Here is a 13,719-nt window from a genome sequence, read left to right as displayed (position 1 = left end):
GCAGGGTACGGGAAGGTGGGTGGCAGGGTACGGGAAGGTGGGTGGCAGGGTACAGGAAGGTGGGTGGCAGGGTACGGGAAGGTGGGTGGCAGGGTACAGGAAGGTGGGAGAGGATCTGGCAGGAATGTGGGTGGCAGGGTACAGGAAGGTTGGAGAGGATCTGGCAGGAATGTGGGTGGCAGGGTACAGGAAGGCGAGAGAGGATCTGGCAGGAATGTGGGTGGCAGGGTACAGGAAGGTGGGAGAGGGTCCGGCAGGAATGTGGGTGGCAGGGTACAGGAAGGCGAGAGAGGATCTGGCAGGAATGTGGGTGGCAGGGTACAGGAAGGTGGGAGAGGGTCTGGCAGGAATGTGGGTGGCAGGGTACAGGAAGGCGAGAGAGGATCTGGCAGGAATGTGGGTGGCAGGGTACGGGAAGGTGGGTGGCAGGGTACGGGAAGGTGGGTGGCAGGGTACGGGAAGGTGGGTGGCAGGGTACGGGAAGGTGGGTGGCAGGGTACGGGAAGGTTGGAGAGGATCTGGCAGGAATGTGGGTGGCAGGGTACAGGAAGGTTGGAGAGGATCTGGCAGGAATGTGGGTGGCAGGGTACAGGAAGGCGGGAGAGGGACCACCAAACAGGTGGGGTGGGGTGGGGTGGGGGGGGGGGGGGGGGGTGAAGTGAGTGAGCTCCAAAGTGTTTACGTACAATCACGTTTTTAAATATAACATATGTAACACCATAAACACAGCTCCTTATACAATCCAACAATGACATTTGCTCAGAGTGAACTAAGGAGGCACCTGTGTGTGTGTGTGTGTGTGTGTGTATTGACATGACAAGTGTGACTAGGAAGTTACACTCCCCCGTGGAATGGAAACAGTTGGGGTGGTAACATGGCAAGCCGCCAAGGTTGCTTCACTCGCCTACACTCTACACAGGCCTGCACGGTCTCTTGTGTTCTCTATACAACATCCAGTCTGGGTACACATAGCTCGCTCTCTTGCAGAGATTATTAAAGAGTAATTCACATAATGTACTTAGGACCAAGCAATTTTACACTCGCCTTAAAGAAACTTAGGATACTTCAACACTAAACAATTTTATAATACCGATAAAACGCATTATATATGTCGCCGATAAATGATGAATGTATACGTATCATTTAGGTATATAAATCCTCAAATAATAAGTTGCAGCGAGATAAAAGTATATGGTGTCTGCCTTATATAATTCATTAGCGTCGATGATGCTACTCTACCTATATATACCTTTCTAATAATGCTTAAAATTATTTACAATTATAAGGCAACAATGGGAGACAGCGCCTGAACTAATAGGAACTGATATGATGTTCTTTCATCTCAATTTCTGCGCTTCGCCATGAGTTGTAACATATGACGTGATGCCTTTTTTTAGTCGCGAGATTAGCTTGGCAATTATTGAAGGTGCCCCCAAGTCAGTGAGCAAAATCACACACATGAATTTCAGTGTAATGGTGACTTTTTCATAATAATTAACGATAACAAAATGTTCTAGAGCACATGAATACAGTAGCCTATGCTGACCTTATTGATGAGCAATGATGCCAAGTCAGGATATCAAATGCGGTAAAGCTGCGCTTATCATGTGTGTTGATCAATTAATAAAAGCGTCCGCCTTTTTAGTAAAGTCAAATCTTCAATAGTAGTAAAGTATGATTTAATCGCGTTTTAAAGTTGCAAAAATAATCACAGACTCGGCACTCCCTCTTCTACGTCCGTCACGTCTAATTTGGTCTGAAAACCCGGGCATCATTCAGTAAAATAATCGAAATTCACCATATTTTCCGCTGGCTGTTCAAATGTTTTATTTCAAAAACGGTAACGAACATTTTTATTTCTTTATCATTTAAATCCTCGATCGGTATTAATGACATTGATACCGCCCAATACATAGATATTAATTGATCAATCGGTATCAATGATTGATATCACTGATACCGATTGCCAACGCTAGAGTAATTATATCAATCACGGCGCCAATGACCTTGAGAGTGCCCACAAGCATCTAAAACCATTGATAATACTTCACACGCATATTTCCGTTAATAATATCTAAAGCAGTACTGTACAAATATAACATCACAAGCATTCACTCAAAACATACCATGGCCTACAAGCACCCACTTAACCTTACCCTCTCAGTTAAACAAAAATAAAAAGATTGCACATTAGATGAGATTGAAATGGCCATCACTGATGATCAACTTACCGTCGCTATTAGCATCCAAGGTGTGAAACACCAACAAGAGTCTTTTTTCATGTTCTTGAACATAGTTGACAAATTCTGCAAGTGTCAGGTCGTTACTCTTGTTGATGTCTGCTCGCTGGATCAGCAGCTGTTGGGAGATCAAAGCCAAGTGTTTACATGTTCTGTCACTCATTACACTGTCACATTGTTGATAAAGATGCATAAAGGTAAATATACCTTAGAAGTTTATTATGATTGGCACAAATACTTGTACACTGAAATTGGACAGCAACTTGCTTCAGGAAATTGGGGTATGCAATTATATTTAGCTGTCTCCCAATTACACAACAGCTTAATCAGGGATGTAAGGTGACAAAGCAACTAATTATAAAGGCATGGAGAAAATGCAGATATAACAGAACACTATTGAACAGAGGAAGATACCAGAAGGCCAGGAATATGCATGTCAATGTGAAAAGAGGAGCTGGGACTATGACAATGATATAGTAAATAAAGAAAAATACCCAACCCAAACTGCTGCACAGCCACATCAGGAGGAAACAACAGCCCAGGAATGTATGATGAAACTGAGAATAAGGTCACACAGATTCACTAAAACTGACAAGGTGGTGGAACGAAGTACTAGGAACTCGACAAGAGATTCCAGGTCTTCACAATAGAGGAAGGAAAAGCTCCTAAACTAAGAGATGGTATGTCTAATCAGGCACCACTGGAGGTATTTGAGATTTACAGTGGTGAGGTAAGGAAGCATTTACTTGAATTGGATGTGACAAAGGCTGTTGGTCCAGATGGAATCTCACCATAGATACTAAAAGGGGGGAACAGAACCACTATGCTTACAGGTCTATATTCTGATTTAGATATATGTAACCTACAGAGGAACCACTATGCTTACTATGTGTATAACATGTCACTGGTAATAGGAGAGCTACACAAAAATTGGAATACAACTAATTTAGTCGTGATATGCAAGAAGGTAGGCAGACGTGGCATTGAACTAAAGGCCAGTGTTCCCAACTTTCATGCAAGGTGATGGAGAAGATTGTGAAAAAAATAGAACATCTGGAGAGAAGGAACTTTGTAATACATCACCAGCATGGGTTTAGGGATGACAAATCTTGCCTCATGGGCTTAATTGAATTCTATGACCAGGCAATAAAAATTAGACAAGAGAATAGTGGTCAGACTGCATATTTTTGGATTGCCAGAAAGCCTTTAACTAAGTACCCTATAAGACTAGTGCATAAGTTGGAGATGAAGGCAGGAATAATAGGGAAAGTACTCTAGTGGATAAGGAAGTACCTAAGCAAGGAAGACAGCAAGATGCTAAAAGATGCCCTGGACAAACTGAATGGTCTAACAAATGGCTACTAGAGTTTGACTCAAGTAAATGTAAAATAATGAAGCTACTGAATGTACTGAATTTTATTTTGATGTAAATTTTTGTCACTAATCAGGAAGAATTACTTGTGAAACTGTTACTGTTTACAGTCTTGCAAGTCATCTTAATTATCACAACTTGGCTAATTGGATGCAGTAATTTATGTGGAAACTTGTTTTGTTCCCTCTGGAAGACTTAATTCTTATATGTGCTGGAAGGAAGTTGAAGAGTTGTAGAATCTTCATGTTTACAGTGTTCTTTGATTATATTCATGCCCTCTTTATCATTAACGGGTATATTAACACTTACTACCCTCTCAGTTCAATATGCTAAGTTATTTTTGTGCTCATTTTAGAGTTTTAAGAAGACCTCAGTGTCTATAACTAATCATTCTGCTTGGTTTTCATTAGATTACAAAGACTCTTAAAGAACCGATATATAAATTACCGTACAGTATATGGGGTTTAATTTTATGCAGGTCTTACCCTTATTTTGCCTGCAATGCTATACATGTTAATGACTTAGCAAATATGTACCATTTAATTACTAAAAAACAGTGCTTTCAAAACTTGCTGTACCTTGTACTGTATTTTTATAAATAAATACAAATTATTTCATGAATTTCAGGTGCTGGTGTAGTATGAAAATTTAGAATTACAGCAGCATAAATGTGGTGGTATGAGACTTGACTAAAGAATGAAATGTATCATGGTAAGGTGCAGATTTCAAAAGTTATTAAATTTCAAGATTGAGGACATTGTAGCCTACCGAGATAATTTGATCATATTGATCAAATGGCAGGTGACCAACTGTTGAGGAGAGTATTCACATGGCTTCCTGTGAACGAGTGAGAGATGGGTGGATTGGGTGGGTTGGTGTAACTTCTGGTGTTGATGAGTAGGGCATTGTTCCTTCTCGTGTTGATGGGTGGTACAGTGTTTCCTCTGGTGTTGATGGGTGGTACCAAGTTTCCTCTAGTGTTGATGGCTGAGGCTGAATTTCCTCTGGTGTTGATGGGAGGAGACATATTTCTTTTGGTATTTATAGGTCTGGCCCTGTTTCCTAGTGTTGATGAGTTAGTCTGCCCATCCCTTTGAGCCGTCTTATTGTCATCGATTTGTTGTAAAACTCCAGTTAGGGAAGAGAAATCTTGCCAAATGAGCTAAGCTAAAGCAATGTTAGTCTGGTTTACAAATAATTTCTAGCTAGATGTTCTACTAGTCTTATTCATATTGTTCTCTCAAGTACAACACTTTAGAAGAAATGCTTGTCACTAACACTGGTCTATAATTTAGTGCCGCCTTCCTGCCCCCTCCCCTTTAATTTTGAATATTAGTATGACACTTGCCAGCTTCCCAGTGGGCACCATTGGTTGAAAGCAACTGGCATTACAGTACATACTAAACATCAGTCACTTTCAACCAATGATGCCCATTGGGTTCCAGTTACTGGGCCACTCTCCACTCGATGATGAATTATTGAAGATCAGTGGTAGAGGTATGGCGAGGGCCTGTGCAGCATATTTTAACATTCATGTGAGGGCCTGTGCAGCATATTTTAACATTCACAGTGAGGGCCTGTGCAGCATTTTTTAAGATGGTGATACTTTGTCTGATCCTACAGTCTGTTTTAATTAGTTCTCTTGTTGCTCTAATAGGTTACTTCCTCTGCCTTTATCTAAACATTGCAAGTCTTTCCACTGCATTATATTTTGATAAGTTTCTTCCTAAATGTAGGAGGGTATACTGTACAGTACTTGTGACGGGATGAAGAAAGTAATGAGAACAAGATCACTAGTATTTCTCTGGCTGGGATAGGCTCAAATTAACAGTATTTCATCCGTTTTTCATATTGAAGGCAAATTCAATAAATAAATAAAAATACAATGATGCCTTGTCATTCCAATAATTAATGATTTGAGAGAAATAGAGAAATGACAAGTATGACTAAACTTTATTAAAACTCTTTAACTGAAAAGCTTAATTTTTGTACATAACATTTGTTTTAATTGTTCCTCCTAGTTTGTTTATTTTGTTGGTTTGTTTATTGTGGAGCAAATATTCATCCTGTGAGTGGTAGTGTGTAAAAGGATTACAAAGGGCACTAAAAGTCATACAGGAAGTAAAAGTCATACAGTTAGTTAGGTGAGAAGGTGGTGGAGGCCAAAACCGTTAGTAATTTCAAAGCATTATATGACAGTGCTGGGAAGACGGGACACCACGAGCGTAGCTCTCATCCTGTAACTACACTTATGTAATTACACTTAGGTAATTAGTAATCCCAGTGGATAAATGACAATGGATTTTACAATTAATGTGTACAACTTATTTATATGTTAGTTAATATAAGTTACATAGTTAATATACAAGTTACATAGTTAATAACATATGTTTGCAATGTAACTGGTGTATATGTATGCCAATACTGTAATATATTTTACACAAGGAAGGCTTGTCATTTTGGTCTAACAATTATAATAGAATTATATTTTCAACATTGTATATTACAATGTGTATTAGAAGTGCTGCTGTTTGAGTGTTGGATACACAGCTTAAGCTTTTATCACACTGTACAGTACCTGCATTTACTAGAAGAAAAATGTGTATACAGTACACAAGAATTTCAGATATTTTTTCATTAGTACAGTAATATAATGCTGTCATTTCATGCAATTATGTTTAGATTTACAGTATTTCTAAATGGATAAATTTCCAAACAGTATAAGATTTAATGGGCCAGTGTGAATCCCTTTCTTAGTCAATACTCTCTTTATTTCATGTCATCTAGAGCTCCATACAAGCTGAACTGTCAAAGTTACTGTAGCCAAATTATATTTGATCTGTGACACCATGTTAGTCTATTTTTTCACTTATCGATACAAGTGTTCTGTTTGGCACATTTCAAGGGGATTAATAATGTATCTGCTAGTTCCTGCAAGGGTGGCAACGGCACCTACTTTATCATGTTCTTGAGACCTAATGTGTAATGTCACTCCTTTATTAAGTATGCATATACAGTATCTATATTTGGCTTAAAAGACAAGTATTATTATATTTGATTACAAGATATTTAGAGCTAGTAATGAGGAGAGGGAGATAATTAAGCTGTCTACTGCAGTGTCTTCAATAATTTTTAGCACTACAAAAATAACCATGTAAGATGGAATGCCCAATTACAGGCATTGACTCTTACATTCCTGTTGTGAGTAGAAAATGAACCCAGCTGTACTACTGATCAAATAGCATTTGATTTAGCAGCAAGCCAAGTGTGTAGGTTTTGTGTGATTAGTTTCTTGTGGCATGTAAGTGTCGTGTTACCTGCTAGGATGGTAGGGGGCTGCCTTTTTTCACCTTTGCACACATCGTACAATTCAAACTTTTATTACAATGTTTGTTCTTTGAATCCATCCAGAATCAATAGTTCCACTGATTGTGCTCTAATAATTAAATTGATGGAAAGTTTATTTCCTTACCAGGCATAAGCTATGGTCCTTTAATAAGATTAATTTCAAATATTATACTGTATCTCGAAAACTAGGTAGAACTTTCTCTTTTTTGCATATTAAAAGAACTCTGGTGGTTATTGGAAAACATTGTAATTCAATGAGTTTTTCACTTTGCATTTTCTCCAGTCTATCGACACATTTGCTATGATACAGGAGATTAGTGTATGACAGTTTATCAGAACCCTTATATAAGCTAAATACATACACTACTACAGGTCTGAGAGCCTTGAGTCTCTCTACATTGTTTCTGCAATTTTGTAATAGTAGTTAAGATATAAGGGACTAATATTCCAAGGTGTTTGACAGATAAGGCAGTCAATAGATATGCTATCAATCATTAGTTTTGTGGTTCACTTTTTGTGCTAAATGCCATAAGTATTTCAGTGTAGATTACAAGACCCAAAGCTTTCGCAAGCTGTGAGTATGTACTGTAATTTAAGATTGTTTGCTCTCATTAAAGGTTTTGGTATAGGAAAATCACCTGCATAGTTAATAGTACAGTAATAATATAACAATTGGTCTGTTACCCATCCTCAAAACAAAAGACTCGTATCAATTCCAAACAGCAGTCATTCCTCTTGTTAATGAATGAAATGTACTTTAGGCTATACAGTATTGTATACGACTCACAACTGATAACATTAAAGTTTCTCTCAAAAAGAGGTTCCATGCTTCCAATGTTTAAAGAGCACTTCAAAGAATTTTATTCACCTCTGAAATTTAATTACAGTAGCCTACGCAGCATAAGAGTTACTGTTAATGTACTGTATATACTAAACTTTAACTAGTTTAGAACACTGAACTGTAATCTGCTTAGCAAATGAATATTGGAGTTCCGTTCTCAAGTCTATCAACCTCTCATAGGATTGGTAATTTAAACTAAAACAAATTTATATACAGTACTGTATTATAAGTATACAAGTGTACAACATAAATAATAAAAAAGGGGGTGGTAGAAGTGAATACTCGTATGTATTTACATTCAAACAGCAAGTTTTTTCTGAATACCCTGATTCCCTTCTCCGAGGCGATGGGTCCTTACAATTGCACCTGATATGGTACAGTACCTCTATATTGTATACATAGAGAACTAGAATATTTCTCCCTTCATTGATAAAATCATTATACCTGTCAGCAGTTAAAAGGACAAGTTCATTTGGATATCATGATAATTTACTTAATTTTTTGCTTTAGATAGGGAAAGACCATGTTAGGTTGGGAAGTTTAGAACATGAACAAGTTCAAAATAAGTCAACTCACTATGTAATGATTCTCATCTTCATTGTAATTTCCATCACAGCTTACCTTAGTAACATTCTTTAACACCTCATTGGTCTGTGTCCAACATATTTATGTTTTTAGGTTAGGCATGGGTTATGGCATACCACTACTGTATCTAGTATGGGAAAATGACCCAGTGGGCAAAATATTTTTGAGTAACATGAAATCAACATGGCATCAATGTTGTCTGCCAGCATATGCAAACTTTATCATAAAGTTTGCCTTAGCTAGAAGGACCTTGATAGGCTTATCAAGGTCCTTCTAGCCAAGGGCAAGGCTTCCCATATGGTCACTTACCCAGTTACTGAGCAGATCCAATGATGCTTAACCTGACTAACCAGATGACACATGCATCATCATTTGCACTATGCTATGGATGTTGTTATTATTCAGATGATCCTCAGATTAATACAGAAAGAAAAGAATATTAAAAAAAAAAGTATTGAGCAAATACTGTACTTTGGATTCAAGTTCATGAGACTATAACTAACTAGCACACATGCTGGTGTTATACATAAATACAAATCACATCATACACAAGATGGTTTGCCAATGGATTTTAAAACCTACCTAACCTAACCCAAACCAACTTGAGCCTAATAAAGCCTAGCCAAAGCTACCAGTAACACATCCTAACAATACTGTACACTGTATACAGTTTAGACAATCAGGAAATGACACTTGTCAAACTATCTTGTGTACAATTTGACCATACACCTAGGGAACAGTTTATCCAATTACAAAAGCTTAATAGCACTGATTTCTGATCTGCAAAACAGCCATACCCATTAAAGTACAGTATAGAGAATATATGGAATTGTGCAAGGTTAGTAAACTAATAATTTCTATTACCTCATCAAATACAGATTCAAAAAAGGGGTTTGGTTAAATCATAAACAGGTGTTTCAACAAATCTTGTTTTCTATTTATAAAAGTTTATATATTATTAGGTTGGACTGGGGTGGGTGGAGTGGTTGGCTTAGTTTAGGTTAGGTAAGGTTTGACATTTTAAAATCTGCTGTCGAACCATCTTGGATACAAAGTGAACAGTGTATTACTAAGTGAAGTGTAATACTACGTGAAGGGCAGCAACAAATTATCAGGAGAAAGCACTAAGCCAGTATGACTATAGCATTTGGAAGGTTATATGATGACAAGGATCTGGGATAAGATAAAGGGTGGAAATGGTTCCCAACCACTGGGGATCGAGCACCGACCTGCAATAAGCGAGGCCATCGTTGAACTGACCAGCTCAAGTGGCTGTGCAGGAGATGGCTTGCATACAATTTTAAAACCTAATCAAAATATATTACGAATGTAAAGCTTGTTTTACATGCTAGATGTATAAATTAAAAAATTTTAAATTTATTTCTTAAACGTCAACATATGGACGAAAAATCCAAGTCAGATAAAGTGAGTACGATATTACCACGCTCGAACCGCATCAGATGTTACTGCACATAAGACAGTTCACGTGATTCTAAAACCTACCCCAGACATGCTAACCTGACCAAATAAACTATATGTAGTTTTTTATTGTTTAACATTAGAAAATGAGCTATTGTACGAATTTCCTGTGTAGAACATGACCACAGGCTACACTGTCTTGTCAAGTGTTTTCACCGTGTCACCTCATCTTAATGATGAACAAAAATCCATTAACTACCTAGATGAGCCAGACTAATGCCATCTATTGCCTGCAGGTAGACACACCCACCACAACCATGGCCTGCAGGAACCCGGCCACTGTGTACCATAGTGTACAACTGTATACTTCAGTGTACCATAGTGTGTACCAGTGTGAACCATTGTGTACCATAATGTGCACCAGTGTGTAACAGTGTACCATAGTGTACAACTGTATACTTCAGTGTACCATAGTGTGTACCAGTGTGAACCATTGTGTACCATAATGTGCACCAGTGTGTAACAGTGTACCACAGCATGTACCAGTGTGAACCACAGCGTACCACAGCGTGTACCAGAGCGTGAACCACACTGTGTACCAGTGTACCACAGTGTACCACAGCAGGGTTCCTAGGATGAAGACAGCAGGACTAGGGCTCCGTGAGGAAGCACTGGTAGAGAAGCTATCGGCAGTTTAAACAAGGGCGGAGTACACACCTCAGCATAGCCAGGAACCTGAGGCACATTCAACTTGGTCAACCCTTCTGACAAGTCATTCACGTCAATCCTGCCGTCACCGTTAGTGTCTAACTTGCTGAACAATGCTCCCAGTCTCTCCTTCTCCTCGGAGGGCGTCTCGTAGACATGGTGGATGCGAGGGCTGGCGGGGACACCTTTGTTCCCCGGCATGGCGAGTGGCTGCTGGCACCACACAGGTCACACTCTGAGGCTCCGTCCCTCACCACTGGCCATCACACACTGCTGCTGCTGCTCTGCCGCCACACTCTGCTGCTGCTGCTCTGCCGCCACACTCTGCTGCTGCTGCTGCACCCTGCTGCTCCCTGCTCCCCCACCCTCGCCTCGCACACACGGCGCTCTGGTAGCTGAGTGGACAGCGCGCGGGACTCGTAATCCTGTGGCCCGGGTTCGATTCTCGGGCCTGTGTGATATTATATAGTGTCTCTCCAGGTGTTCCACCTATTTAGTTTCAATTATTTTTTTTTTACTGTTTCGACTATTACACTTGTCAATGATACAGGTCTATAATTGAGGGGGTCTTCCCTGCTGCCATTTTTGTAGATTGGAACTATGTTAGCCTTTTTCCATACATCTGCTACGTCTCCTGTACACAGGGATGCCTGAAAAATCAGCTGAGGTGGAATGCTGAGCTCAGGTGCACATTCAGAACTCATGGTGAAACTCCATCTGGGTCAACTGCTTTATTCTTACTTAGCTCCAAGAGTATTTTTTTCACTTCGTCTCCAGACACCTCTATACTCTTAAGTTGTTCTCTGGAATTCTTATTATGTCTGGTTCCCTGCTGGATTTCCTTTTGTACAAACACACTTTGGAACTTTTCGTTTAATGTGTCATATGTCATTTTCATTTTTCATGAATCGATCTCCCATTTTCAACCTCTGAATATTATCTTTTACCTGCAGCTTGCTTTTAATGAATTTATAAAAAGGATCTAATTTACATTTGTCTGCTATACCGTTCTCAAAGTTCCTTTCTGCCTCCTTATTGTCGTGTAGTTATTTCTTGCATTTTTGTATCACTGGTATGTTTGGGGGTTTGACCTCTTCCTATAATGATTCCATGCTTATGTCTTTTGATCTCTAGCTCTCTCATAATTTCTGTTGAACCAACCCTTGGTATGAATGTTTGTTTGCCTTCATTGTATATTTCGCAAAATTTGGCATACATCTCATTTACTTCCTTGCTAGCAACAAGTCTGTCCAATTATACCCTTCACAAAAATTCTAAGTTCCCCATAGCGTTCTCTCTTGAAATCAAGTTTATCAACTGTTTCAATGTCCCCATTCTCTACTTGATTATATCACAAAGCATATTTAATGTCCAACAGGACATGATCACTCTTTCCCAAGGGAGGAAGGTACTGGATGTCAAATATCTCTTTATTCCTGGTGAATATTAGATCCAGTACTGACGGAACATCTTCCCTCATTTTTGTGGCCTGCTTGACGTACTCGCCTAATTGTGCTTGCGGGGGTTGAGCTCTGGCTCTTTGGTCAAAGAGCTGAGCTGGACGTGTTGATACATGAATGTTTCTAAAATGAGGTTTACAATTCTGCCTGTCCAAATGTCCTCTGTTCTTGCCTCGTAGGTCTCCCAGTCTATTGCCTTAAAGTTGAAGTCCCCCAGTACCAACAGTCGGGAGTTAGTAACAGTTGATTGACAGTTGAGAGGCGGGCCGAAAGAGCAGAGCTCAATCCCCGCAAGCACAACTAAGTGAATACAACTAGGTAAGTACACACACCACATGCAAAGAAGGAAGAAAGAATGGTGGATAGACTGCATTTTCTTAGACTGTCAAAAAGCCTTTGACACAGCACCTCACAAAGGCTGTTACAAAAAAAGTTGGAGCAACAGACAGGAGTAAATGGTAAGGTGCTCCAGTGGATAAGGGAGTATCTAAGCAACAGGAAACAACAAGTAACTGTGAGGGGGAGACATCAGGCTGGTGAGATGTCACCAGCGGAGTCCCACAGGGCTCTGTACTTGGACCCATCCTGTTTCTAAGATATGTAAACGATCTTCCAGAAGGGTAAAGACTCACTCTTCTCAATGTTTGTTGCTGATGCAAAAATTATGAAAAGAATCAAGACAGACGAAGATACTCAGAGACTACAGGACGACTTGGACAAACTGAAGGAATGGTCTAGAAAATGGCTATTAAAGTTCAACTCAGGAAAGTGTAAAGTAATGAAATTAGGCGAAGGGAGCTGACGGCTGAACACAATGTACCATCTGGGAGGTGAAATCCTGCAAGAATAAAATAGAGAGAAAGATCTGGGGTAGGTATTTCACCGAACCTGTCCCCAGAGGCCCACATCAAAAGGACATCATCAGCGGCATATGCTAGATTGGCCAACATAAGAACTGCCTTTAGAAACTTCTGTAAGGAATCATTCAGGACCCTGTATACCACTTATGTCAGACCAATCCTGGAGTGTGTAGCTCCAGTCTGGAGTCCATACCTAGTTAAACACAAAACAATGTTAGAAAAGATTCAGAGGTATGCCACCAGACTAGTCCAAGAACTGAGAGGTCTAGGCTAAACCTCACGTCCCTGGCAGACAGAAGAGTAAGGGGAGACATGATAACCACCTACAAAATTCTCAGGGGAATTGACAGGGTGGACAAAGACAAACTATTTAGCACAGGTGGAACAGGAACAAGGAGACACAGGTAGAAACTTAGTACCTAAATGAGCCACAGAGACATTAGTAAGAATTTCTTCGGTGTCAGAAGTTAACAGATGGAATGCATTAGGCAGTGATGTGGTACCTGGTTGATACCTGGTTGATGGGGTTGTATGGTGGAGGCTGACTCAATACAGTTTCAAATGTAGATATGATAGAGCCCAGTAGGCTCAGGAATCCGTACACCAGTTGATTTACAGTTGAGAGGCGGGACCAAAAAGCCAGAGCTCAACCCTCGCAAGCACAACTAGGTGAGTACACACTCTCACCTTGCACGCGTGCACACACCCTCACCACGCACGCGCGCACACACCCTCACCACGCACGCGCGCACACACCCTCACCACGCACGAGCGCACACACCCTCACCACGCACGCGCGCACACACCCTCACCACGCACGCGCGCACGCACCCTCACCACGCACGCGCGCACACACCCTCACCACGCACGCACACACACCCTCACC

General features: G+C 40.2%; 1 protein-coding gene across 1 annotated transcript in view; it reads right to left on the bottom strand.

Moving 5' to 3' along the window:
* SCaMC (Short Calcium-binding Mitochondrial Carrier) overlaps positions 1 to 10,903 on the bottom strand; it is a 103,696-nt gene extending 92,793 nt beyond the window's left edge. The window contains exons 1-2 of the mRNA XM_045767058.2: positions 10,523 to 10,903; positions 2,232 to 2,358 (exon numbers count right to left, since the gene is read on the bottom strand). Coding sequence (XP_045623014.1) covers positions 2,232 to 2,358; positions 10,523 to 10,714 — 319 coding nt within the window. The 5' untranslated portion in view covers positions 10,715 to 10,903. The remainder of the gene's footprint in view (positions 1 to 2,231; positions 2,359 to 10,522) is intronic.
* Between the last annotated feature and the right edge of the window lie 2,816 nt (positions 10,904 to 13,719).

Source organism: Procambarus clarkii, chromosome 89, assembly GCF_040958095.1.
Source record: "Procambarus clarkii isolate CNS0578487 chromosome 89, FALCON_Pclarkii_2.0, whole genome shotgun sequence".
NCBI classification, from domain to species: domain Eukaryota; kingdom Metazoa; phylum Arthropoda; class Malacostraca; order Decapoda; family Cambaridae; genus Procambarus; species Procambarus clarkii.
The sequence above is the reverse complement of the archived record's forward strand: the minus strand, read 5'-3'. Positions and strand labels throughout refer to the sequence as shown.